Source organism: Anabrus simplex, chromosome 2 (genome assembly GCF_040414725.1).
Source record: "Anabrus simplex isolate iqAnaSimp1 chromosome 2, ASM4041472v1, whole genome shotgun sequence".
Lineage (NCBI taxonomy): Eukaryota > Metazoa > Arthropoda > Insecta > Orthoptera > Tettigoniidae > Anabrus > Anabrus simplex.
Window position 1 is genome coordinate 700,112,463 of NC_090266.1, and position 25,717 is coordinate 700,138,179.

The window sequence follows — 25,717 nt, forward strand, 5'->3', positions numbered from 1 at the left end:
AGGTGGATGAAACATTCTTCAGTAATATTGAGCAGGGTGTTTTCTGGTATGGTTTTTAAAATTTTCTTATCATTTTCGATGTTGGAAAAGCTGTATTTTGAATCAATCATATGTTGCCCTATTGATGAAAATCTATTATGTCTAACTGGATTTATATGTTCGGTGTAACGAGTGTTAAAGTTCCTTCCTGCCCGCCCAATGTAGCTGGCTCAGCATTTTGTGCAATCCATTCTGTAAACAACTGAGTTGTCGTATTTATTGGACTTGTTAATTGATCTTGTGTTGTGAAAGAGGGAAGAGTTGTTTTAGGAAGTTCTAAATGCTACTTTTAGATTGTATCTTTTGAACACATTGGTGATATGGTGTATACTGGTGTTGATGAATGTGAAGAACATGTTTTATATTCTTTAATTAGTTTTGATTTGGATTTGTGTTTGGTCTTGCAAATTATTTTACTTATGAATTCCTTATTGCATCCATTGTTTCTAGCTATTCTATGTATTGTGTTGATTTCTTTTTAAAAGTTTGTGTGCTAGGGGCTTTACGTCGCACTGACACAGATAGGTCTTATGGCGACGATGGGATAGGAAAGGCCTAGGAGTTGGAAGGAAGCGGCCGTGGCCTTAATTAAGGTACAGCCTGGTGTGAAAATGGGAAACCATGGAAAACCATCTTCAGGGCTGCCGATAGTGGGATTCAAATCACACATGACAATGTTATATTAAGACACTTTGAATTCCTATAAAATTTAATGGGAACATGCAGTGGCAGTAGTAATGCACTCTGCATGCTACATGACAAAATATATAACTAGTCTGCAAGGACTGATTGAAGATGGTCATGTCCAGTGCTGGGTTCATAAAGCCAACATTGTCGGCCGTATTATGTGAAAACGAGCTGGACAAATTCAAATACCGTTTTGAAGCTAGATGACCTTGAGGTAAAGCTCAAGCTATTAGCATACCTGCCAACTTTATAAAACCCAAAATCAGGAGATTTAGATATGAAAATCAGGAAAAATCTGGAGGAACCAGGAAATACAATTGGTCAAAACTGCTTGTTTTACATGTCCTGTGCAATACAGGAGTACTCAACACTTATTGTCTCAAAACCCGACTGTTGCTAAACCAGGTGAAAAATTACACATCTCTATTCCCTCACAGGAGGTATGCGAGTGAAATGATCGGTCTTTGATAAGTCTTCCGAAAATAGTATGAACTCGTGCTCCACACGTGTGAATCAATCATGCACTCACATGCCATTACTTCAAATGCATAGATTAATATACTGAATCACGCGCTCGCACGATTATGCGAAGCACAATGTTATTTTTATGAAGTACCAAACCAAACCCCATGGCACTTAATGCCCTTGAAAGGGCTTTGTCCTGCCCAGCGACCGCTGCTCAGCCCGAAGGCCTCCAGATTACGAGGGGCCGTGTGGTCAGCACGATGCATACTCTTAGCCGTAATTCTGGGCTTTCGAGACCGGGGCCGCCATCTCACCATCAGATAGCTCGTCAATTCTAATCACGCAGGCTGAGTGGACCTTGAACCAGCCCTCAGGTCGAGAGAAAAATCGCTGACCTGGCCGGGAATCAAACCCGGGCCCTCCAGGCGAGAGGCAGGAGGGCAAGCACACTACCCCTACACCATGGGGCCGGCACTTTTTTTATCAAGCAGTACATTAAAATTCGCCAGAATTGTCTCCGAATGGCTCCTTAAAACTCTAGAAAAGTCACTAGTCGATATTTTTGAAACTCTGTCACTGAATTATTAAAAAAGACTCCGAACCTAGGGATAGTCTCTAGAATCGACTAGACTGATATGAACGAACACGAACATAGCACGCGAGAACGAGAGATTGACAATCGATATGCGCAATGCGATATACCGGTTTCAATAAACATCGCACATTAGCGCACACTTCTTGCATTAATAAACGTCCATATTTCATATGAAAGTGTCAATGAATGAAGGACTTCCGGCCACTTGTGTAGAAAGCTGAAATGGCAGGATTTGAAAACATATTTTTAAAGTTCACGAAAAAAGCTAAAATCAGGAGAAATAATAGAATGATAAGAAGGCGGGAAAAACTGTCGAAAATCGGGAATCTCCTGCCTAAATCGGGAAAGTTGATGATATTTGTTGCTTAAAGTGGCCTAACATCAAGGTCATCGGCCCCTAATAGTACGAAATGAAATGGCAAGTTAAAAGCCCAAAAAACATCCATTGATCACAATTCAAAACGTGAGGACGAAGAATGAATGGATGGATATGAATTTAAAACGATCAGTGGAACCGACTAACAGTGCCTCACATGCACAGAAGCGGGCGTAGAACAATAGTATTAACTGGCCAAGGGACTGCTTCTATAGCACAATACTGAATCTATGATACTTGTAGTCGAAAGGGGTCCAAAATCCAAGTCAGCGGCCCCTCACAATGGTACTTTACCGCTAGAAAAGTAGAACCATGGTATTTGTCATGTTGCGGTACTAATCAAGAGTAGCGCAGACTCGCAGTATTCCACACATAATGGTACTACTCGCAGATAATGAAATTCGCACATGTATTACAGACCTTCAGTGTTTCGCACATTGCGGCGCCATTTACAGGCAACGCAAACCTATGGTGTTCATCACATAAGTGTACTAACCACAGGGACTCATACTATCCCGTGGTGTTTCTCATATAGTGGGTACTAGTCGTAGGCAAGCCAGAACCATGGGTTCCGTCATCCCATGGTGTCCCTCATACAGTGCTACTAATCACAGGTACTGTAACAGCCGTCGCGCTCTCGTTTGCTACTAATCACAAACCTATTTGGTACTGAACATAGTGGTACTACGCGCAAGTAAAAGCGACCCATGGTGTTCCCCGCGCGGTGGTACTAATCACAAGTAGTTTCATGGTTCTAATTTGATCATCCCTTGGTTGCCCCTTTTAGTCACCTCTTACGACAGGCAGGGGATACCGTGGGTGAATTCTTCGTCTGCGACCCCCACCAACAGGGGGTTGTGTGTTTGGTCCATGAGAGGTATTTTATTTCCCTCCAGTCCGCCAGCAAGCCGGTTAGGACCCCCCTATCTGCCACCTGGGACGCGCCATGTGGGAGTATCACCTTTCCCCCTGCTAAGCCAGCGTAGTAGGTTTGTGGAAATTGGGAAAGTTGGCAGGTGTGTATTAGGCAATGGTGGAGTATTTAACCAGACAATTCTCCAGCATTTGGAACAGCTTCCTCAAAAGATGCAGGTAATGGTTAAGTATGGTGGAGTATTTAACCAGACAATCCTCCAGTATTTGGAACAGCTTCCTCAAAAGATGCAGGTAATGGTTAAGTATGGTGGAGTATTTAACCAGACAATCCTCCAGCATTTGGAACAACTTCCTCAAAAGATGCAGATAATGGTTAAGTCCAAGCTCATGGGTGTTGCCCAGTCAGGTCTAGTAAAAATCAGGACTTTAAGGACTACGGATCCAGCCAGGAAGACTGCAGAAGCCATCAGGTCATTGTATCTCTTATAGAGTTGCTCCAGTTTAAGAATATCCCATTTCTCAAGGGGATGGAGTCTCAACAGTTTTTAGAGGCTCACAGCATTCACAAGAGAACCAACTGCGTCAAGAAGATTATGCGAATGTTCCATAGATCCTCATGGAATTATGGCTTGCACATTGAGACTATGCAAATACTGCATTAAAATATATGTGGTATCCATGTTCAAATATGGATTCTGAAAGGTCATTTTCAAAGTATAGTCTCGTAGTACGTGATATGAGGCAATGATTGACAGTTACAAAAACTGAGACACTGACCATGATCTACTTTCAATTATTTCACTGTAGTATTTGGATAAAACTGAAAAAAAAAAGTAACTTGTATTCATTTCAAAAATATTTTGAGATGCTGCATGGAAGTGAATGTTAAATAAAAATGTGAATTCCTTATAAGTGTTTTCTTATCCTTCTGTAGGCATGTTGAACGGTTTACCTGTTATTTTGTTTTATACTTTATGTTTTACTAGTTGCTACCCACGGCTTCGTTCGCAAGGATTTCGTATTTTGATACAATTAATCGTTCCCCGATACTGCACTAAGATATTATCTGAAAATCCCTATATAACAACTTACAGAAAAACTGCATTTCATTTACCCCAGAACCTCTTTGTAAACCATGTTTATGCATTGCCTTTTGGGGCTAAGATGACCAGGCTACTGGCAGAGCTAACTCTGAGCATGCGACATGGAACTCGACATGTGAGGAAAGTCTTCTCTCAAGTAGAAAAAAAAAAGTTTATTTTTAAAGGAGGTTCCAAATACATATTTCCACATCTGTAACATCTTCAGTTTTTTATATATAAGTATCCTCATAAAAAATAATTCAACTCTTTCTTCAGTTATTTTCAACACCATTAAGTCAATTTTATTTTTATTTTTAAAGGAGATTCCAAATACCAATTTTCACGTCCGTAACATGTTAAGTTTATGAGATATACTGTAGATACAGTAGAATTCCATTAGTCCGGCATCCAACAGTCCGGAACGCCCGATGGTCCGGCACCATTCCAGGATTTTTTAAATGTTATTATCTCTTAATAATGATCTCTCATGAACAATTCGATGAATTATTTGTCGAAACCAATCGAAGTGTATTTTTTATTATTTCCAAGTTAACAGTGCAAATGTATCTGATAAAATCCATTTGTTATGCATTAACTTACTTAAATATCTCTACAGTATCTCTGGAAATATTCAGCCTAGAAGGCTGTGTGTATACTAAGCACTGGAAAGCCAATCATATGATAATAAAATCAGATTTCAAAACTTGAATGTATGGGCCACGTTCAAAAACGGATGGGAACGCCTTCAAAAACTGAAGCGGACAGAATGAAAAGAGAAGTTGTAGATGGAAAGACTCCAAATGGTAAAGGAAGACTTACAGAAGAAAACATTGATGGAATGGCAATAAGATACAACACGTCTGAAAACAGGAGTGTGTTATTAAACTAATGATTCTGCTGATCACCATTTTACTGCAAAACGCCGTGTTACAGCTGTTTTCGCTGTACACCATAACCTATATCGTAGTAAAAAGTACCGCCTGATAGTCCGGCATTTTCAGTAATCTGGTACTGGGCCGGTCCCGAACGTGCCGGACTATCGGACTTCTACTGTATAATAATTTTAGAAATTAGCCTGCGTTTTCAATTCTTCCACCTCCGTAAGTGGACTTTCCGAAAAAAAGAAAAAAGTTTTCATTTTTAAAGGAAATTCCAAGTACCAATTTTCCCGTCTGTAACGTCTTCAGGTTTTGAGATATACCATACGTATTAAAAAAAAAAAAAAAAAAAAAAAAAAAGCAACTCCTTTCCTTCACTTCACCCCCTTCACCCCTTACTTTCCGTAAACAAAAATATGTGTTTCATTATTTTCAAAGGAGATTCCACACAGCAATTTTCACATCCTTAACACCTTCAGTATAGTCACAATAAGAACTCAACTACTTCCTCACTTCTTTTCACCATCCCACCTCCCGGTAAGTGGATTTTCCGAAAACAAATATTTATGTTACTTTAAAAAAAAGGAGACTCCAAATACAAATTTTTACATATGTAACATGTTAAGTTTTTGTGATACATTGTAGATACACTCTTTTAAGAATTCACCCACTTTTTCAATTCCTTCCACCCCCTTTCGGTTTCTTTATTCTTAAAGGAGATTCCAAATGACAATTTTTACATCCGTAACATCTTCAGTTTTTGTGATATGTGTATCCTCATAAAAGGAATTCAACCCTTTTCAGCCCGTCCCCCCATACGGGAATTTTCCAAAACTAAAAAAATGTGTGTTTCTTTATTCTTAAAGGAGATTCCAATTACCAGATTTTACATCTGTAACATGTTAAGTTTGTGAGATATTCTCATTTTCATATTCTCGCCCCCTTTTCACTTCTTTTCATTCCCCTTAAGTGGATTTTCTGAAAAGAAAAAAAAAAATGTTTCTTTATTTTTAAAGGAGATTCCAAATGACAATTTTCACATCCGTAACATCTTCAGGTATTGAGATGTGTGTATTCTCATAAAAAGAATTCAATCCCTTTTTCGCTCCTTTTCAACCTCCCTTATGTGAATTTTACTAAACCAAAAAAAAATTTTAAAAAATGTGTATTTCTTTATTTTTAAAGCAGATTCCAATTACTAATTTTTACGTCTGTACCACGTTAAGTTTATTTTATATATATACATGCCGGCCCCGTGGTGTAGGGGTAGCGTGCCTGCCTCTTACCCAGAGGCCCTGGGTTCGATTCCCGGCCAGGTCAGGGATTTTTACCTGGACCTGAGGGCTGGTTCGAGGTCCACTCAGCCTACGTGATTAGAATTGAGGAGCTATCTGTTACGGGCATGAGCTTAAATTTTTGTATGAAGGATGGTCTTCTGTATCCCAGATGTTAATAAACATTTAAAATCATCCATCCCGAGAAATTTCACTTAAATCTTCCTTTTTCAGGGAAAACAAATTTTTCGTAAAAAGTTTATGAGAAACTCTGAATCATTAATTTTCTCATCAACTTGACTAACAAAGTATTTCTTTGTTCTTTTTGTCGCAAACTCAACCAGAACAAAGTCATTAAGTTCAATATCACTGCTGTTATCAAGCAGCGGTAAGTCAACATCTTGGTCACTAAACTCAACGGGACCGGGCGAGTTGGCCGTGCGCGTAGAGGCGCGCGGCTGTGAGCTTGCATCCGGGAGATAGTAGGTTCGAATCCCACTATCGGCAGCCCTGAAAATGGTTTTCCGTGGTTTCCCATTTTCACACCAGGGAAATGCTGGGGCTGTACCTTAATTAAGGCCACGGCCGCTTCCTTCCAACTCCTAGGCCTTTCCTATCCCATCGTCGCCATAAGACCTATCTGTGTCGGTGCCACGTAAAGCCCCTAGCAAAAAAAAAAAAAAAAAAAAACTCAACGGTTTCGGAAGAAAGGCTATTGTGTTTCTGAGAGTTAACCTCCATCTAAATCCCTTAGGGGAGAAATATTTTGAAGTATACCATATTTTACACCTAGGACATAAAACAACACCCTTCTCATAAAATTAAAATTTTGTCAAACGGTTTTGGAGTGAGGAATAATTTCGTTTACGGAGCTAACATCATTTAACACTTTAGAGGTGGAACGTTTAAACATATTTCATATTTCACACCTAAGATTTAAAATATATACCGCTATTTGGAATTTTGTTTTCGTACATTAAACAATTTCAGAGGAAGGAATGAATATATTTCTTTACGGATATTAACCCCCATTTAACTCCCTGAGCGGTTACATTTGTTTCAAACCTTCTGTTATTTAACACCTAGGATATCATGGCTAAAAGCAAGTGTTACACAAACATCGTCATATTAGAAACAAGTTGGACTTACATAATTACTCATTTAGTTAATTCCTATAAAATAATTTTAAAATACTTATAAACATGTAATTTGTATGAAAGTACCCCAACATGGGGCAGTATCATACATTGCAGGGGCACTTTCATACATGTTCTACAATACTGACAAAATATGCTTTTATACATACAAAAACACCACTAGCCTATCCTATATTGAATTCAGTCAGATCTACAGAAAAAGTTAAGGACATTGCTTGAGCTGTTCCTCCAACCATGGTAAGGCTAAGGAAGTTTAGTGTGAACATCAGCCCGACAAATTTCACTAAAATCTTCCTTTTCAGGGAAAACAAATTTCGTTTTATCCTTTGTACGTAAAAAAGTTTATGAGAAACTCTGAATCATTAATTTTCTCATCAACTTGACCAACAAAGTATTTCTTTGTTCTTTTTGTTGCAAACTCAACCAGAACAAAGTCATTAACTTCAATATCACCGCTGTTATCAAGCAGCGGTAAGTCAACATCTTGGTCACTAAACTCAAGTTCACTTTCACCACTTGCTACAGCAACACTTTCTTCACTGCTTGAAGAATTAAGGCCTACAGATTCCTTGCCAGATTTAAATTTTTCGTCTAGGGAGATTCGAGGATGTCCTCTTGTTTGGCTTTCTTTTCTTTTCATTCTTCAGCTTCATCATTTCCACCATTCTTTCATTTTCAGGAGTGGTAGTCAGAATTCTTGACTTTCCTTTAGCTCTTCCGGTGGCTTTAAGTATTCTAGGCTTTGCTTTGGGGTAAGGGCGGATATATTCTGGTGTAATTGTAGGTTTTTCAGGGTTGCCTTTGGAATCGGGTGTTGGCATGGAAGTGGGAGTAGCTGAAGTGGGTATGTTGCTGGATGGTTCTTGGACATGACTTTCTTGCACTGAAGGTGCAGATGATCCCATTAAACTTTTCTCATGATGGACAGGATCTGAAGATGTAGAAGGTTTTGTGTAATCCTGTGGGTGGAATGGGCGATCTGTTGTCAAAGATGGAGCAAAGTCTTTGTCAGTAAAGACAAAACGATTTGGGGGCCAAAGTCCGGTCTTCCTGAATGCAGACACAATGTTGTTCTTGGAAAATCACTGACTGAATGGTACATTTGTCAGTTCTGGTATGTTATAAATTGATATAGTCCTTCCTGGATTTTCATAGATCCATGTATTGTATGCTTGCCTGAATCTGGTCTTAAATGGACTGAAGATCCCTATGTCCAGTGGCTAGAGTCTTTGAGTGCAGTGAGGCGGAAATGTTAAAAAGACCATACCATTTTCACGACCAAAAATTATAGTTTCTAAGGAACAGTGGTTTTCATGATTGTCGAACAAGACCAGTACGGGATCATCCTTAGAAGACTTGCATATCTTTTGGAGATGCTTGAAAAGATGTTCCTGTAATCCAGCCACTAGGGTTTGCAAGGCCTAAACTGCCCTTTGGAGCCCCAATGAGAAAATGATCTCGGAAGTTTACACAGGGAAATATGTATGCTGGTGGATACACATTCCCTGCAGCATCAACGATTCCCACAAAAGTTACAAGTTGCCCTCGCTCAGAAGACACTGTCTGATCAAACTGCTTTGTTCCAGTCTTGGCTAGGACCTTGGGGACAGCCATTACAGTGGTTACCCCACTTTCACCCATCAACGTTTATTATTCTGTCTGGAGCAAAATTGTATTTTACGCAAGGAGGAGCTCATAGTTATCGAACAACATTGAGGTATTTGCTTGGTTGAAACTTGATGCTTTTGCGAGACTAGTATTCTCAGGTTTTCTGAATGATAAAATTGGATGTCGCTTCATAAAGCTAAGCATCCACTCTTTCCCAGCACATTTATTCAACCTCCAAGAAGGTGGAATTTCAGTCCCCAAGGCCAAAGCACAGTCATATGCAAAGTCCCTAGTTTGTTTTTATGTCAAACCATACTACATTTGTGAACGGTTGATTAAATATTGCTCCAGTTCAGTTTCTTGTTCAGCAGTGAAAATCTGAAGGGTGGCATATTTTGACTGAGATCTTATCAAAGGAGATACATGTACAGGTCTATCTTGCATCTGTAAATTAGGCATTTCTGAATTATCACTGTCACTTGCATTGTTGATAATTTCATTGCCCTGTTCAATGCTTTGGGATACAGCAGCATTAGTTTTATTTGTAGTTTTAAATAATTTGATGTGGTACTGCAATGTTGCAAAATGAAGACCATGAAAATTAGCTACAGTTCTAATTGAACCATTTTCATTAAAATAATCATTTAATGCATTAGCCACAGCTTCTTCACTGATATCCGCGCTATAAGTTTTTTTTCTTGTAATTGCGCACCATAACTGCAAAGAGATATAACAGAATTATTTACTAGAAGTTGATAGGACTACTGCTAATGCTACTTTAGCTTTACAGTATTTGGATATGAAATATTTAAAAAATATTTGCAACAAAAATTACTAGTGCCTGCTGTAGGCCTAATATATACTAGATGCATTTAATTTAACCATTAGGCCAAAGTTATTAGCCTAGGCCTACTTGTGTTTTACTGCTATGGGGCTAGAATGCAATTAATAATTAGAAAACATTTAAGTTATATATTTTTTGCTTTAAAAATAGATATAAGGGGGTGTATGAAAGTGCCCCATAGGCATTTATTTTACTAATCTTGCCACGTGGCTTTTTATAGGTTATGGAGACTACTGTAACTTATACATAAGTTGCAGTGAAGAGTGTAGTATTATGTGAAACTTGTTTCAGAATCAAACAGAATGAATCAAAAGACTTACCTAACTATTTCACAGCATGGAGATTTTTAAAAAAAATTAAAAGAAATCACCAAAATTGAACTTTCCAGCACAGCTTCTCTTCAACAAATGCTATGATGCTACTACAACTAGCACAGGAAGTAGATGGAGTCAAAAGGTGGGAAATTTAAAACTGTATGAAACTGCCCCACTCTCCCCTAGCACTAGTTACAAATCCTAAAGCCAGGATCTAAGCAAAGTGCAGAATTTTCAGGGAACTGAACACAATAACAAATGGAGTAAGTTCCCTTCCCCTTCTAGTGGTGCAATTTACATTGCTTTCTCATTGATTTGCTCTTGCATTTACTTTTTTGTTGTAATTTGACAGACCAGTAGAATTGTCATTGAAACTTTCATCCGTTATCATACCACATTTGAAAGCAACAGGTCACGAACCAATAACTTCAACCTCAATCTGAGTGCCGTTACAGAAGAACAAAAGACCAATCACTGTGCTGACCAGTAAAGACATGTAAAACCAGATCATATACAATGACGCACACGTGCATCAATGGCATGTAGCGCAGAAACGACATGACGTATATGTGCGTCAGGCGGCAAGCAACGTGTTAAACGATTTCAATGAAACTAGAAATTTACTGAATATCTTCTTTGATAAATGATTACCAACCTAATTCGGTTTCCTATATACAAAAAACCAGTATTTGATCCAATTTGTATTATTGAATTCCAACTATATCTTCATATTATGATCTTTCCTACTTATAAAAATACCACACAAACTTATTAGTCTACTAATGACTTTCCACGCCTTCTCTCCACTGACATCTTGGAACATACCTCTTTGGAATTTTTTCCAATTTGGTTTACATCGCACTGACACAGATAATTCTTATGGCGATTATGGGGTAAGAAAGGGCTATGAGTGCGAAGGAAGTGACCATGGCCTTAACTAAGCTACAGCCCCAGCATTTGCCTGATGTGAAAATGGGAAACCACAGAAAATCATATTCAGGGCTGACGACAGTGGGGGTTCGAACCCATTACCTCCCAAATGCAAGCCGGCAGCTACGTGACCCAAGCTATGTGGCCACTTGCTCAGTATATCTCTTTGTTGAGCAGCTCCTCTCCTTACTCCCAAGACTTCCTAGCCCAAAGTTTGCAACATTTTAGTAACACTACCCTTTTGTTGGAAACTACCCAGAAAAATCATGCTGCTTTCCTTAGTATCTTTTCCAGTTCTGGAATCAAGTAATCCTGGTGAGCGTTCCATGGACGGGAACCATTCTCCAATTGGGGTCTTACCTGCCTTCTTCACATCCTTACTGCAAACCCTAAATTTACTCATAACCATCTGTATTCTTCACTTATAATCCCATTAATGAGATTAAGCTACCAAAATTAAGATCTTTCCCTATATTAACACCTAGGTAGTTACAATGATCCCCATGTGGTACCTCCACTCCATCAACACTTTCTCTTAATTAAAATTACAACCTGACTTTTCACCCCGTTTACCATTGTATGCCGTTCATCTCACAATATTATTGAGGTCTTTTTTGCAGTTGCTTACAATCTTGTATCTTATTTATTACTCTCTACATGAAACATCATCTGCAAACAGCATTGCCCATCATCCCAGTTCTTCACTCATATAATTTATACATAATTATAAGAAAACATAAAGGTCCAATAACTTAATACTGACTCGCAGAACTCCCACTCATTTATCATTATAGGATCAAATAATGTTTCACCTACCTGAATTCTACACTTTTCCCTTTGACTGAAGAAGCATTAAACACTGACAGGCAAAAAAGCAGAGATACACCCTGCCACCCCCCCCCCCCCAAATATTCAGAAAGGGCGATGCATTCAACCAATAAATATAACTTCAACTACAGATTTTATGCTTGCTATTTTCAAATAATACTTACAAGGAAAAGTTAGAACAGTTCAGTTTTCACTTGCATATTTCAATAAAGCATTTGATATATAATTTTCAAGAACTTCATGGAAATTACCCATTGTTTTCTGTTGCTTTTCTTGATCTTCACAAGTGCTTTTCTTTATTACAATATTGTACATCATCTGCACAGAAAACAAAAGTGGGTACCGGTATTGGCTCCTCTAGCTTCAGTGGCAGCTTCAAAGCATTCACATACCCTGCATCCTAGGCCCTTAACCATCAAGCATACGCGCATTTTAGGACGCAGACACATGCGTAGGGGTGCTTTCCACCCCACATATCATTGTACTGTAAAATATGAATTACTGTATTAATTGGGAATTTTAAGATAGATTATGTAAGAATGACTATTTCTGTGGGGATCCAGCCAGAAAGGTACAAGAGTGGGGAGAGCACAGAAAAGTTATTTGTACATTTCACTGGGAAATAAAATGACCTGGGTGGATTCCACACCATACGCATGTGTTTGAGGGTTAACTATCTCCAGAAGAATGCCTTTGTACTCATTACATATAGCATTCCTCAATTATTGATTTTGCAATGTTGAACATCATGGGATACCATTTCTTAAACATGTTCAAGGATGAAAGTTGAAAGTGTAGGCCTGTTCTGACCTGTTCACGATTTGTGCTACCCTAAAATGCAGCCTGTTGCTATCATGAGCTAGTAACCTAGTAACATTTTGTAAAATTACACCAAAACCCCAAACCTCCCAAGACTGTGCCATGCGCAAATGGATGGATAAGCTACAACAAGGGATAGTGGTTTGAATTCCTTTTACACTAACAGGTTCAGAAAGTTTTCAGTCAATATAATTCTTTGTTGAACAGGGCAATTAAATTACCACAAGATTAATCCATATCAGCATTCACACTTTCCTTAAATACTGTATATACCATGGAAGTTTGAACAAACTTACTCTCGATTTTTCTTGCAGCCATCGTATCTGCCTGTGGGAAGGTGCTGTATCAGACCAATTCGTTTCGCTATTTTAACTTGTTCCTCTTCTGTGAGCTGACTAACTGGCCGGCTCACATTTGGGGAAGGATAATATACAGGCAAACTTTCCTGAAACAAGTCAAGGTTATAAGAAGAAATACAATAACTTGTCTTATGGTAATTATAATGTTCAAAACTATCGTAAGACCATATTAAAAAGAAAAATGTTTTCTCAAACTAGGACACACATTTTGACTTTGGATAAATGAATACTTATCAGGGAACCATTGATAAAGTCATATCGAAACTGACGATGCAATTTCGCTGAGGGGATGAGGAGACCATAAAAAATAGCTATGTACAAAAATCAAGTTGCCATTTCAAGCTGGAAGGTGTCAAAATCTTGATTCAAAATCCATGTGACAACACAGCTACTGGGCAACCTTTGCATCTTGCTGGAGTGAGATAGACGAACTGGCAAGTTACCGCTCGCCATGGTCACATTAATGTTAGGGAATGAATGTGAAACCTAAATCAGGTGTGTTAATCGCATGATAAAAATACAAATATTTCTAGCACCACGCATAATGAATATGTACTTTAAGATCATATGAAGGGTCGGGGGAAAAAACCAGGTAAGTCACTTTTTCCTCGAAAATGAGATATTGTTACAGTCCGCTTCAGTGATCATGCACATCTACTGAGAGGTCGGAAATGGAAAAAAAGCATGCGAGTCAGGAGAAATTAGCACTCAAAGATTTGCTGTAAGGGGAATGAACTAGGGAAGTCAAGTATTAAAATTGCAATTTACAAGTACTGACTCTCCTGCTTTTTTCCCCTGACCCTTCACCATGCACAATGAATATGTACTTTAAGACCACACTGTTCTTCACAGTTTTCCTTACTTGTTTGAAGGCAATATTTTGCAGGCTCTTTGAACTCGGGAGATTTCTCCGTTGAGCAACTGGTTATGAACCATGAATTTTTAATCATGTCCTTGAACCGTGGAGAAGAAAACTGAAAATGAATGAAGGAATGGATTTTCAATATGCTGTTTCTCTGATAAACATCAAACCACAAGTCTTCACAAGCCAGCATAATGTCTGTTAAATGGCAAAAACTTATCCAAGGGCTGTATTTTCCATGTAGTGCCATGAGGAATCTGGAGAATTTCTAATCTTTTGCCAGAAAGAATGTCTTCAAGGCAGCATTTATCAGTATAAGTAGTCCAGGAATCTAACAACAGCAAACATTTGTCTTCCGCAAATGGGAAAAGAGCTTCTTTAAACCAATAATTTAATTCTTTTCTTTTCTTTCCATTTTCACTGATTTTGTGGCTGCTACAATTATATTTTTGGCATGAAACATTTCTTTGAAAACTCTCAGACCAAAAGTTCCAGTTGCCTCCTGTGGTAAAATGAAAAATTTCGGGAAAGGCCATACGAACAGTGAGCATAATTGTGTACGAATGGGTGAATGCACTAACTGAGGTACTGCTTCTGTATGCTTCTCACCAACAAACAATAGAGTCCTTTTCACTTTCAGTTCATACAAAAAAGCACTCTGATCTGTACTGTATATTGAAGAAGGGGTGTAATCTAAAAATCTCTCCATAGCTGCTTTCACAAATTTCTTTGCAATTTTAAATTCATTCTTCTTCTTGCAGATATGCACAGGATACAAATTTCATTATTTTTCTACTTTTGATTTGGTACTTTTTCTTGAAGCAGCTCAACCAACCAGTAGATGTGCTGAAATTACTTTGTCCTATTGAAATCTTTCTTGAAATGTCCAAGGCCCATATTCGCAGGTCTTCTGCTTCAACATCCTTGCTTCTGCAAAGTGAGAAAATAATTTTTTATATATCAATTTTCTGTGTTCAATTGGACTTGCTGACATAGATTCTAATGGGTTCTTCCATATGTACAGTTGTCATAACAACATCACCATACAACTTTTGTGAACAGTGGTTAATGAAAGCCACTTCTTAACCCCCTTATTTAACCATAAATGTATAGCTTTCCTCCTGTAAGCAAGATCTACAAGTGTCTTCCATTTTCTTCTGTGGGCTGGAAGCATTTCTTGAATTGGTTGATGTGTCAGGTGACTGCAGTGTCGCTTCCACTGGATTGACGGGAATCAGACTCGGGGCTCAAACGCAGATCTGTAACACCTCTTGTACATATCAATGATGTGCTCTTTTCTCTTTGAGATGTTGCAGATGAGGGGTTGCTCTTTCGACTGTCACTTTCCCCATCACTAATTCTCTCCAGACACGACTCTGAGACAATGCTGGCACCCATGGGATGATTTTCAATTAGTTTGATCACAAGTCAACTCATCTCCCTTTCTTCCGAGGTTATTTCACGGGACAAAAAAACCTTTTTCATACAAATAACCTAATGCATACACTAGAAAATTAGCCAGATACATCACTGCTCTCTCAAAGGAACATGCGTCAACTGCTTGGCACAGAAAGCTCAAGGTAAAGCGCTCACCTCAGCTGGTTACCAGGGCTGTCCAGATCCAGCTATATTCTAACGCGTGCTATCTTATTAGACATTTTCATATAGATTTCAGGATCTTAAAGCTCCAAACGGCACCTAAATTCTTGTAAATTGCTTTCTTATGGTCCCCTCATCCTCTCAGCGAAGTTTCATTGGTGGTTTTGATATGACCGTATTGATAATTCTCTTGCGAATGCACATTAACAACAGTGAGACTAAGCATGTGGAAGTAGGCCTATCATCACTGTGAGTGGCCCCTAAGATTGCAGGTTCAAACCTGGCAGAGGTAGTTGGATTTTTGAAGGGAGAAAAATGGCGCTTTCGGCAGTCCATGTCATATGATGTTGACATGCTCTGGTGACACGCTTGGTGTTTACTATACAAAATCAAAACTTAGCCGCAGATCACACAAGAGTAGAGTAAAATGGAATGTTGAAACTGACACATTATTATTATTATTATTATTATTATTAATCAGTATGAGTAAAAAACATATAATGCACTCAATTTTCTGCAGGCAGATTATTATTTGTTTTGTGGATTAACCGTCTTAGAAAAAAATTGAACATTTTTAGAATATACCTTCCAAATGACCATCGATATATATCGAAGGCTGGTTTGAATATTTGCAAAGATTTTCAATAGCTTGCTGAAATGTGATCTGCAACAAAGTGCTGAACATTTCTTCCTCTAGAAGGACCCAGATTAAAGACTTTGTGGTGTAATGATGCCAAACCTAAAGATATCCTTAAATTCTTTTCTTCCTATGGGTATTCAGAAGGGTAAATAATGTCCCTATTCTATGCAATGAAAGAAAACACAGTCAAGACAATGGAATGACTATCAGGAAAGATTCATGAACACTAGAGGATATCTGGGACCTAATACATTTAAAAAAAAAAAAAAATTTGCATCACATTGGACCAAAAAGTTCCTGACTCTGTACAAAATATGAGAGAGAGAGACATACAGAGGTACCATATCAGCATTATTTATTGCACAACAGAACAATAAATGAGAACCTCTACAACAATACAGCTTTACGTTTTCAATTTGAGTTACTGAATACAGCACACACTAGAACATTTAATACCGGGTAACACATCCCCTTGCATCGATGCATGCCTGAATTACTCTTGGCGTACTGTCCACAAGTTCGTCAAGGTAATGTTGATTAAGAACTAATATTTGGTTGATTGGGTGGATCATTAAACAAAATATTAGTTCCTAATTAAGCTGTATCAATTCAGACCTATATAGTAAAATTTGCAATTTGCAACAAGGTAATGTTGATCCAAATTGTCCCAATGGTGATTCAGCAGGGATATCATACAATGATTGGTGGGTCGTGACATCAATAAACAGCATTCTTAACTTATCCCAGACATATTCAATAGGGTTCATATCAGGGTAATATGGCGGCCACTCTAGTCGAGAGACATTGTGATCGCGAAGGAAGTCATTAACAACTGCGCGATGGACGCACACATTATTGTCCATTACAATAAATTCTCCACCAAAATGCTGGCGATACAGTGTCACTATGGTTTGGAGGATGTCGTCCCTGTATTGTACAGCCGTGCCATTGCCCTCCATGACTAGGAGTGGTGTTAGGTAGCCCCCACATAATGCCACCCCAGACAGCAGAGAATCGCCACCTCACTGCACGTGCTGCACATAGTGCCTGAGATGTGAAGCCTGACCAGATGCCACCAAACACGTTGCTGATGACGATCAGCAACAAGGCTTATACGACACTCATCAGTGAAAAGGACTATGCCAATTTTGAAGAGACCATTCATCGAGCTGGGCCTTGCTATTGAAGTAGAGAGTGAAGTTATGCCTAATGCAACCTGTTTCTCACAGTTTGTGTTGAAATGCAGCAACCTGTGGCTGACCAAAGATCATTATTCAGCATTCCTCTGAGCTGAAATTTGAAGGTAACGGTCATCGAGTACAGTCGTAGCCCCTGCACAACCTCTAAAATGCAAGTCATCAACAGTTCCCGTTTCCCTGTACCGCTTCCCTGTTCAAACCTCATCACATGATTATGGCCCACTCATCAAGCAACTGTCCTTGTTGACCATCCTCCAAAAAATGTGATTATGCATACATGTTCACAATTCATCACTGCATGTCACGCCATCTTAGACACTCACTACACTGCTTAGAACACACCTCTAATACTTCCACACTAGTGCTACATCAACTGAGGTAGCTGCCTCTGCCAGGCTGAGTGGCTCAGATGGTTGAGGTGCTGGCCTTCTGACACCAACTTGGCAGGTTCAATCCTCGCTCAGGTGCTCAAATATCTCGGCCTCGTGTTGGTAGATTTACTGGCACATAAGAGAATTCCTGCAGAATCTCCGGAAACAGCCTACAAGTAGTTGGTGGGACGTAAAAACAATAACATTATTAATATTGCCTCCCATTTGAGCGTGGCAATTTGTCTGTGGGTTGGGGTACATACAGTTGTGAATATCTTCCCAAACTTCCTCAGGGTAGATTTTCCAATCCGCACAACCTTGTATAAAGAATGCCAGGAAAGTTTCCCAAGGGGTTTCATGATCATCGCTGGATACTGCTACAATGGCAAATTAACCATTTGCTATGCTGGTAATAATGTGAAGGTGAGCTCTATCTACTATCAATAAGAGGTTTTAACACCCATTTACAACACATGATATCCCAGCACTGTATGGGTGGGTGAAAAATCAGGTATGGGTACATCAAGATAAAGCATCCAGCCACACCTCTCGTTCGACTCATCTGTTCTTAGAGAGAATGGAGATGGAAACTGGAATCCGTGCAATTCCCTTTACTGACATTCCAGTGAAGGCACCCGATGAGTCACCCATAGACTTCTGTGCATCTGAAGGGCCTCAGGAAATAGACATCCACGCACTACTAATGGTCTCTAGAAAGCCAGTCAGGAGTAGGATAAGATAGACATACTAGCCCTGCGAGAAAGTCCACTGCAATGAAAATTATATTGTCAGGCTATAGCTAGAAATGCTGGCTTTCAAAACGGGCAAGATCGTTGATGGAGACATGGCTTTTCACAAGATAATTACCCTTCAAACATCGTCCCCCCGAGATCCCAAACCACCTTCTGTACAGATGCCAAAGGATGTAGTAAGTTTACCCACCACTGAAAGGAAAGCGTCCCGAAACGAAACTCACGGTTGTTGCAGGATTTGCTAAAAAGTTGGTGAATTGGGGGGGGGTCAAAAATGCTCAATTAAAGGCAGTGTCTTTCACAAAACGTATATCATGATCTTTGTTTTCTGAAAGGTAGGCCTAAACCCAACTCACGCAGAAAAGAGATGTACAGAGACACTGAGATCCTACTTCAGGTTTTATCACCAAATGATGAAAGAAATGTCAATCCATGTTTTTATAGACCTATCAGGGAAGAACCTTAATACCAGTCCAACAAATTTTTGTGTTTTTTGCTTGACTCTTCAGATATCACTGAGAATGGACTTCAGATGGTCTCTGGAAAATTAAAGAGAGGAATGGTGAGAAAACCCATACTTCTTCTCCAGAGTAGTCGCCTACGATAAAATGTGCTGTAAAGTGATTGTCAGCAACGCAAATGGCCCAAAAGAACACACCAGATATAACTTAAGGGTACTTCTTGAGGTGAGTATTATTTCAAAATTGTTACCCTTGGACAGAGGATTTTTTTTTTTGCTAGTTGCTTTACGTCGCACCGACACAGATAGGCCTTATGGCGACGATGGGACAGGGAAGGGCTAGGAGTGGGAGGGAAGCGGCCGTGGCCTTAATTAAGGTACAGCCCCAGCATTTGCCTGGTGTGAAAATGGGAAACCACGGAAAACCATTTTCAGGGCTGCGGACAGTGGGGTTCGAACCTACTCTCTCCCGAATACTGGATACTGGCCGCACTTAAGCGACTGCAGCTATCGAGCTCGGTGGACAGAGGATTATTTGGTATGGAGGCAATATTTCTGACCCATGTAATTACGTTTGAGGAAGTGGAAAAGATGGTGAATAAACCCCATTGTGATAAAGCAGCTAGAATAGATAAAATTAGACTTGAAATGGTGAAGTATAGTGGAAAGGCAGGGAAATTGCTTCATAGAGTAATAAGATTATCATGGAGTGTTAGTAAGGTACATTCTGATTGGACGAAAGCAGTAACTGTATCTATCTACGGGGTAGTCGAAACAACCTGAACCGGGTATATGTTGTGCCATTGTTATTTTATCAGCTGCTGAAGTTAGCCAATCAAATCGCTTTGCGGGTGCATTAAAATGGGCTTTTATAGGCGGTGTTGCTAAATCTGCACATGGCTTAAGACTGGCTTGAGAGCCATGCTGACTAATCTGCATCCAACTCATCGTGGGTTTCAGCCTGTGTTGTCGTAGCGTATTTGCTATGGCATGATCCTGTCAACTCTGAGGTCCATGTTCAAATCTCTCACCTGGCAAAAATGTTTTTCTTCGATTGGTGCTCTCAAGCCAGCCTTAAGCCACATCCAGACTTAGCAACACCGCCTCGCAAATCACATTTGAATTTGTCCGTGAAGCGATCTGACTGGCTAAATTCAGCAACTGAAAAAATGGCAACGGCATGGGATATCGAATTATTTCTTTCAAATTATTTATCAGGATGACCAATCCTCTGTAACACATATATACCAAGTTTTTTTTTTTTTTTTTTTTTTTGCTAGTTGCTTTACGTCGCACCGACACAGATAGGTCTTATAGCGATGATGGCATAGGAAAGGCCTAGGAATTGGAAGGAAGCGGCCATGGCATTCATTAAGGTACAGCCCCAGCATTTGTCTGGCGTGAAAATGGGAAACCACGGGAAACCATCTTCAGGGTTGGCGACAGTGGGATTCGAACCCACTATCTTCCGGATGCAAGCTCGCCCGGTCATATACCAAGTTAACGTTGTTTCTGACCACCCAATATAAGCAAGGGAACAGGAAAGAATGTAACATCTACCTGGATATCCCACTGATCAGTATACCAGGCAAGGTGTTCACTGGAATTTTGGAAGGGAAGGTGCAATCAGTGGTTGAGAATAAGTTGGATGATAACCAGTGTGGTTTCAGACCTCAGAGGGGCTCTCAGGATCAGAGTTTCAGTAGGTGCCAGGTAACTGAAAAATGCTACGACAGGAGTAGACAGTTATGTTTATGTTTCATAGATCTAGAGAAGGCCTATGACAGAGTACTGAGGAAAAAGATGTTCGCCGTACTGGGGAGTAGTATGGGATTAAGGGTAGATTATTAAAATCAATGAAAGGCATGTATGTTGACAATTGGGCTGCAGTGAGAATTTATGGTAGAATGAGTTCTTGGTTCAAGATACTTACAGGTGTTAGACAAGGCTGTAATCCTTTGTTGTTCATAGTGTACATGGATCATCTGCTGAAAGGAATTAAGTGGCAGGGAAGGATTCAGTTAGGTGAAAATTTAGTAAGCAGTTTGGCTTATGCTGACGACTTGGTCTTAATGGCAGATTGTGCTGAAAGCCTGCAATTTAATATCTTGGAACTTAAAAATAGGTGCAATGAGTATGGTAGGAAAATGTGTCAGTAAGTAAGAAATCCAAGGGAATTGAATATCAGATTAGGGAAACAAAGCTGGAACAGGAAGATAACTTCTAGTATTTTGGATGTGTGTTCTCCAAGGATGGTGAGACTGAATCAAGGTGCAGAAAAGCTAATGCAGGGAGTTCACAGTTGCAATCAACAGTATTCTGTAGGAAGGAAGTCAGCTCCCAGACAAAAAACTATCTTTACATCGGTCTGTTTTCAGATCAACTTTGCTGTATGAGAGTTAAAGCTGGGTGGGCTCAAGATATCTTATCCATAAGTTAGAAGGAACAGACATGAAAGTAGGCGAGAATGATTGGTGGTACAAACAGGTGTGAACAATGGCAGGAGGGTACCCGGAATGAGGAGATAAATGATAAGTTAGGAATTAACTCGACGGATGAAGCTGTACGCATAAACCGGCTTTTGTGTTGGGTAATGTGAAGCGAATGGAGGAAGATAGGTTACCTAAGAGAATAACGGACTCTGTTATGGAGGGTAAGAGAAGTAGAGGGAGATCAAGATGACAATGGTTAAGCTCAGTTTCTAACCATTTGAAGATAATTTAATTTCGTGTGGCTATTTCTAGCCGAGTACAGCCCTTGTAAGGCAGACCCTCCGATGAGGGTGGGTGGCATCTGCCATGTGTAGGTAACTGCGTGTTATTGTGGTGGAGGATAGTCTTATGTGTGGTGTGTGAGTTGCAGGGATGTTGGGGACAGCACAAACACCCAGCCCCCCGGGCCATTGCAATTAACCAAGGAAGGTTAAAATCCCCGACCTGGCTGGGAATCGAACCCGGGGACCCTCTGAACGGAAGGCCAGTACGCTGACCATTCAGCCAACGAGTTGGACACCATTTGAAGATAAGAAGTATAGAACTCAAGTTAGGAATTAACTAGCTACAAATAAAGGATAGTATTGGCAGTTAGTAAATTCACAGTGGCTTGCAGACAGAATGCTGAAAGTCATAAGAGTCTATAATGAATATGTATGTATTACTCGCAAAACTTTTAGTGATACTTCTTTGTACATAGGTGAGGAGTAAGGAGGGAGCTAGCCCGGTTCCGGTAATATTGCCAACTGAATGGAAATAAAATGTGAATTGATCGATAGGAATTTTCTAAACCTTTATTATCTTAAGCTAACAATTGTATCACACACACACTCGTTACTAGCCCAAGTCAAGGCTTGGAAGTGGTGGCCTCGCCCACACATGCTAGAGAGGCATCCATGGTTCCTCCACATGGGTGATACGATGGTTCAGGTGAAGTGGGGCTGGTGATTGAGGTGAAAGCTCACTGCGGGGTGCTGGAACCAACACATCACTTTGCTCTATGTAGCCTGGATGAGCCGTGGGTTGGGAAAGGGACGATCCCAACCTAGGGGGAAAGTCATGGCTGTGAACTCAGTCATGATAATGCCAAGTGGAGACCACGTGAGCAGGCTTACTGAAGGGGGAACAAACCTGGCTAGGTTTGGGCCAGGGGCGAACTGATGGATGGATGACTGAGGGGCGGGGTCTCTGCTACGGAGAGCCTGAGTTATGGAGGGCAATGTCTGGCTGTATGCCTCACCACGGATGGTGAGAACGATGCTCAGGACCCTAGAAGGGGCAAAACCCCTACGATTGATTGAAATATGGATGCTTATAATGAACCAATTTCAAAAACTTTGACATCAAGGGAAGCAAAGGAAGCTCCAGTAGAGCAGATACGGGAGCAAGCCCAAGATGAAAAAATGGAGACAGAAGTCCCAATTGGACAGGCTGTCACCGACTCATAACAAGAAATGGCAACAGAAGCTCCAGTAGAGCAGACTGCTGTCAGAATCAATCAGCACGATACCAAAGTTCTAACACAAGAGTGGAGAATGCTGAATGCCACTTCAATCGACAAGACAGGAAGGACAGTCATTTTAGCCCTTGGTGAGAGAGACTTTGAAGAACTCAAAAAGAGAAGCCTTAAGGCTAAGCTCGGACTTGGGCAGATCAAGTTTCAAGTCATCAGGGGAAAAACGAAACCCAATGTTGATAAAGATGGAGCTGAAGGTCCTTCAGGCCAATCCTCAGCATAAAAAAGCAGCTGTGGCCAATTTCACCAAGAAGTTCAAGTCCGAGGCTATTGACGTGGCCCTTATTCAAGAGCCACGGGTAGTCAAGTGCAGAGTAGCAGGACTGGCAGAATCTGGATGTAAGCTGATGTACAATACAACATCGGAAATACACAAAACATGTCTTCTTGAGAACAGGAAATTAAAATTCCTTATATTGCAGGAACACTGTTCACGGGACTTAACTGCGGCCAAGATTAAACTTGGAAATTGTGAGGGAGCCACATAAATTACCATAGGCTCTGCATACCTCTCATATGACTCAACTAATCTGCCCCCATCACAAAACGTTGAGAACCTAATATGCAACGCAAAGAGGAAAGGCGAACACCTAGTCCTTGGAGCAGATACAAATTCACACCACACGGCATGAGGCAGCATGAACTGCAATGCAAGAGGTGAGTCTTTATTAGAGTTTATTATTGGAACAGAGTTGACAATACTAAACCTAGGAAACAAGCCTACATTTATAAATAAAAATCCTAGGGAGGTAATAGACATTACCACTAAGTACTATGCATATTGCAAACTTTAAGACTGGAAGGTGCTGGAGGAACCATCATTGGCAGACCACCAGCACATCCAATTTGCAATAGATGCGAGACTATGTGGGATTGAGATGTACAGAGACCCAAAAAGAACTAACTGGGACAGATACAAAAAAGTTCTAGGAAAGGCTGTACAAATAATTCCAACTAACGTGAGAGGACAGAAAGAATTGGATGAGGCAGTGGAACTATTAGAAGAGGCCATTATAGACTCATTCCATGAAAACTGTCCCCTCAACGAAAAGAAAAAAACCAGAAAAGTAAGGTGGTGGAACGACAAACTAGCCAAAATGAAAAAAAGGTCAGGATGTTGTATAGAATATCATTTAGAAATAGCATGTGGGATGTGTATCATAGGAAACTCACTGAGTATAACCTAGATATACGGAAAGCAAAAGGAAAATCTTGGAGACTGTTCTGTGAGAAAGTGGAATCATACAGTGAAACAGCAAGGTTCCAGAAGGTTCTGAAAGCAACCCCTATATATCAAGTGGGGACAGTGGAGAAACCAGATTGGTCATTTACTCGGTCTGGGAGGGACACGCTGGAGATACTAATAGCATGTCACTTTCCTGAGGCTGAGGAGATGAAAGAAGAAGAAACGGTTGGAACAGAGACCGGAGCTCAACGGGCAGACTGGAACTGTGCCAACAGAATAATAAAGCGTAACCATGTAAAATGGGCAATCAACACGTTTCATCCTATGAAGACTCCGGGTCCAGATGAGATACATCCGATGCTCCTACAGGGAGGATGGGAGATACTCGTCAATGCCCTGACGGACCTTTCCAGAGCTAGTTAGCTTTAGAGTACGTGCCGAAATCACAGTCTGAAGCTAAAGCAGTATTCATACTGAACCCTTCTGCTCATGGGCCGACGGAAGTAACATTTAATGCGATGAGAGCAATCATATGTTACCATAAAGAAAAGTCGCAAAATGATGCAACAGCGCGTTTTTTTTAGAACATCACAGCGTCAGTTAGGGTGTGGTTCCCTGTATGACAAGGATAGAGACAGGGAATGCTAACCACTTGATGTCGGGGAATTTTCTGATGCCAATCTGCTAGAGAAAAACGCGGGAGGCTCCAGGCCTGACAAGAAAATAAACTTGAGACGTATCTCTGCTTACAGAAGGAATCTGGGGAAGATACAACAAAAGAAATGCCAGGAATAATTTTCTGAGAAATTTGATATGCATGGCTATGCTACTGTAATTATCATCTCCTGTAATAAATTGGTGTTCATCTCAAGTACTGTGTGAAGCACACCAGCTACACACAAAGAAGTCACGTGGATGTAAAGTATCTCAGACGGGGTAAAACTGAGCGTGGCTTGGGTTATCAGTGTAATAAATAGTGAGCAGAAACGCCAGGGACCCCACTCTACACTCAACTCCAATCGTGAAGGTACGTGACGTGTGTCGGTCGTGCCTAGGCATGTCTTTGTGTAACAAAGCATCTTAGAGCTGTGTTAGAGATTTGGAGAACTTTTCTTTGTCTGCGTGGTTTAAACACCAGTCAATTACGTTTAAATTGTATTATAAAATCGAGCAGCAATCAGCAATTGTGATATGGATTAGAAGTATTCTTATTTGTTAGAACTGTCCGATGTATAGGCATAAAGCCAGCGAGTCCTGAATGATAACTGGAAGGGAGGGAAGGGAAGGTAGACCTGTGGCTGATGTCATTTGTTTTAGTTGGAACTCTCTCTAAGCTCAGACTTGAACTGTGTAGATTAGCAGTTAGTAATGTAACTTTCATGTGGACAGAATTTAATCTGCCAATGTACAGGGCACTAAGCTAGAAGTAGCTAGGTAAATAGCACGAACAGTAAGCTTAGCTTAGGAAGAAGGATGGACTAGCCTAGAACTTTGCTGTACGTATGGCTA

General features: G+C 40.2%; 2 protein-coding genes across 2 annotated transcripts in view; both read right to left on the reverse strand.

The window, feature by feature from the left end:
- The window catches only part of LOC136863661 (cuticle protein 38-like), a 491,074-nt gene that overhangs the window by 434,698 nt on the left and 30,659 nt on the right, over positions 1-25,717 (reverse strand). The window lies entirely within an intron of this gene.
- Positions 1-25,717, reverse strand: part of LOC136863043 (RING finger protein 11) — a 70,387-nt gene that overhangs the window by 14,014 nt on the left and 30,656 nt on the right. Inside the window, exon 2 of the mRNA XM_067139363.2 lies at positions 13,069-13,217. Coding sequence (XP_066995464.1) covers positions 13,069-13,217 — 149 coding nt within the window. The remainder of the gene's footprint in view (positions 1-13,068; positions 13,218-25,717) is intronic.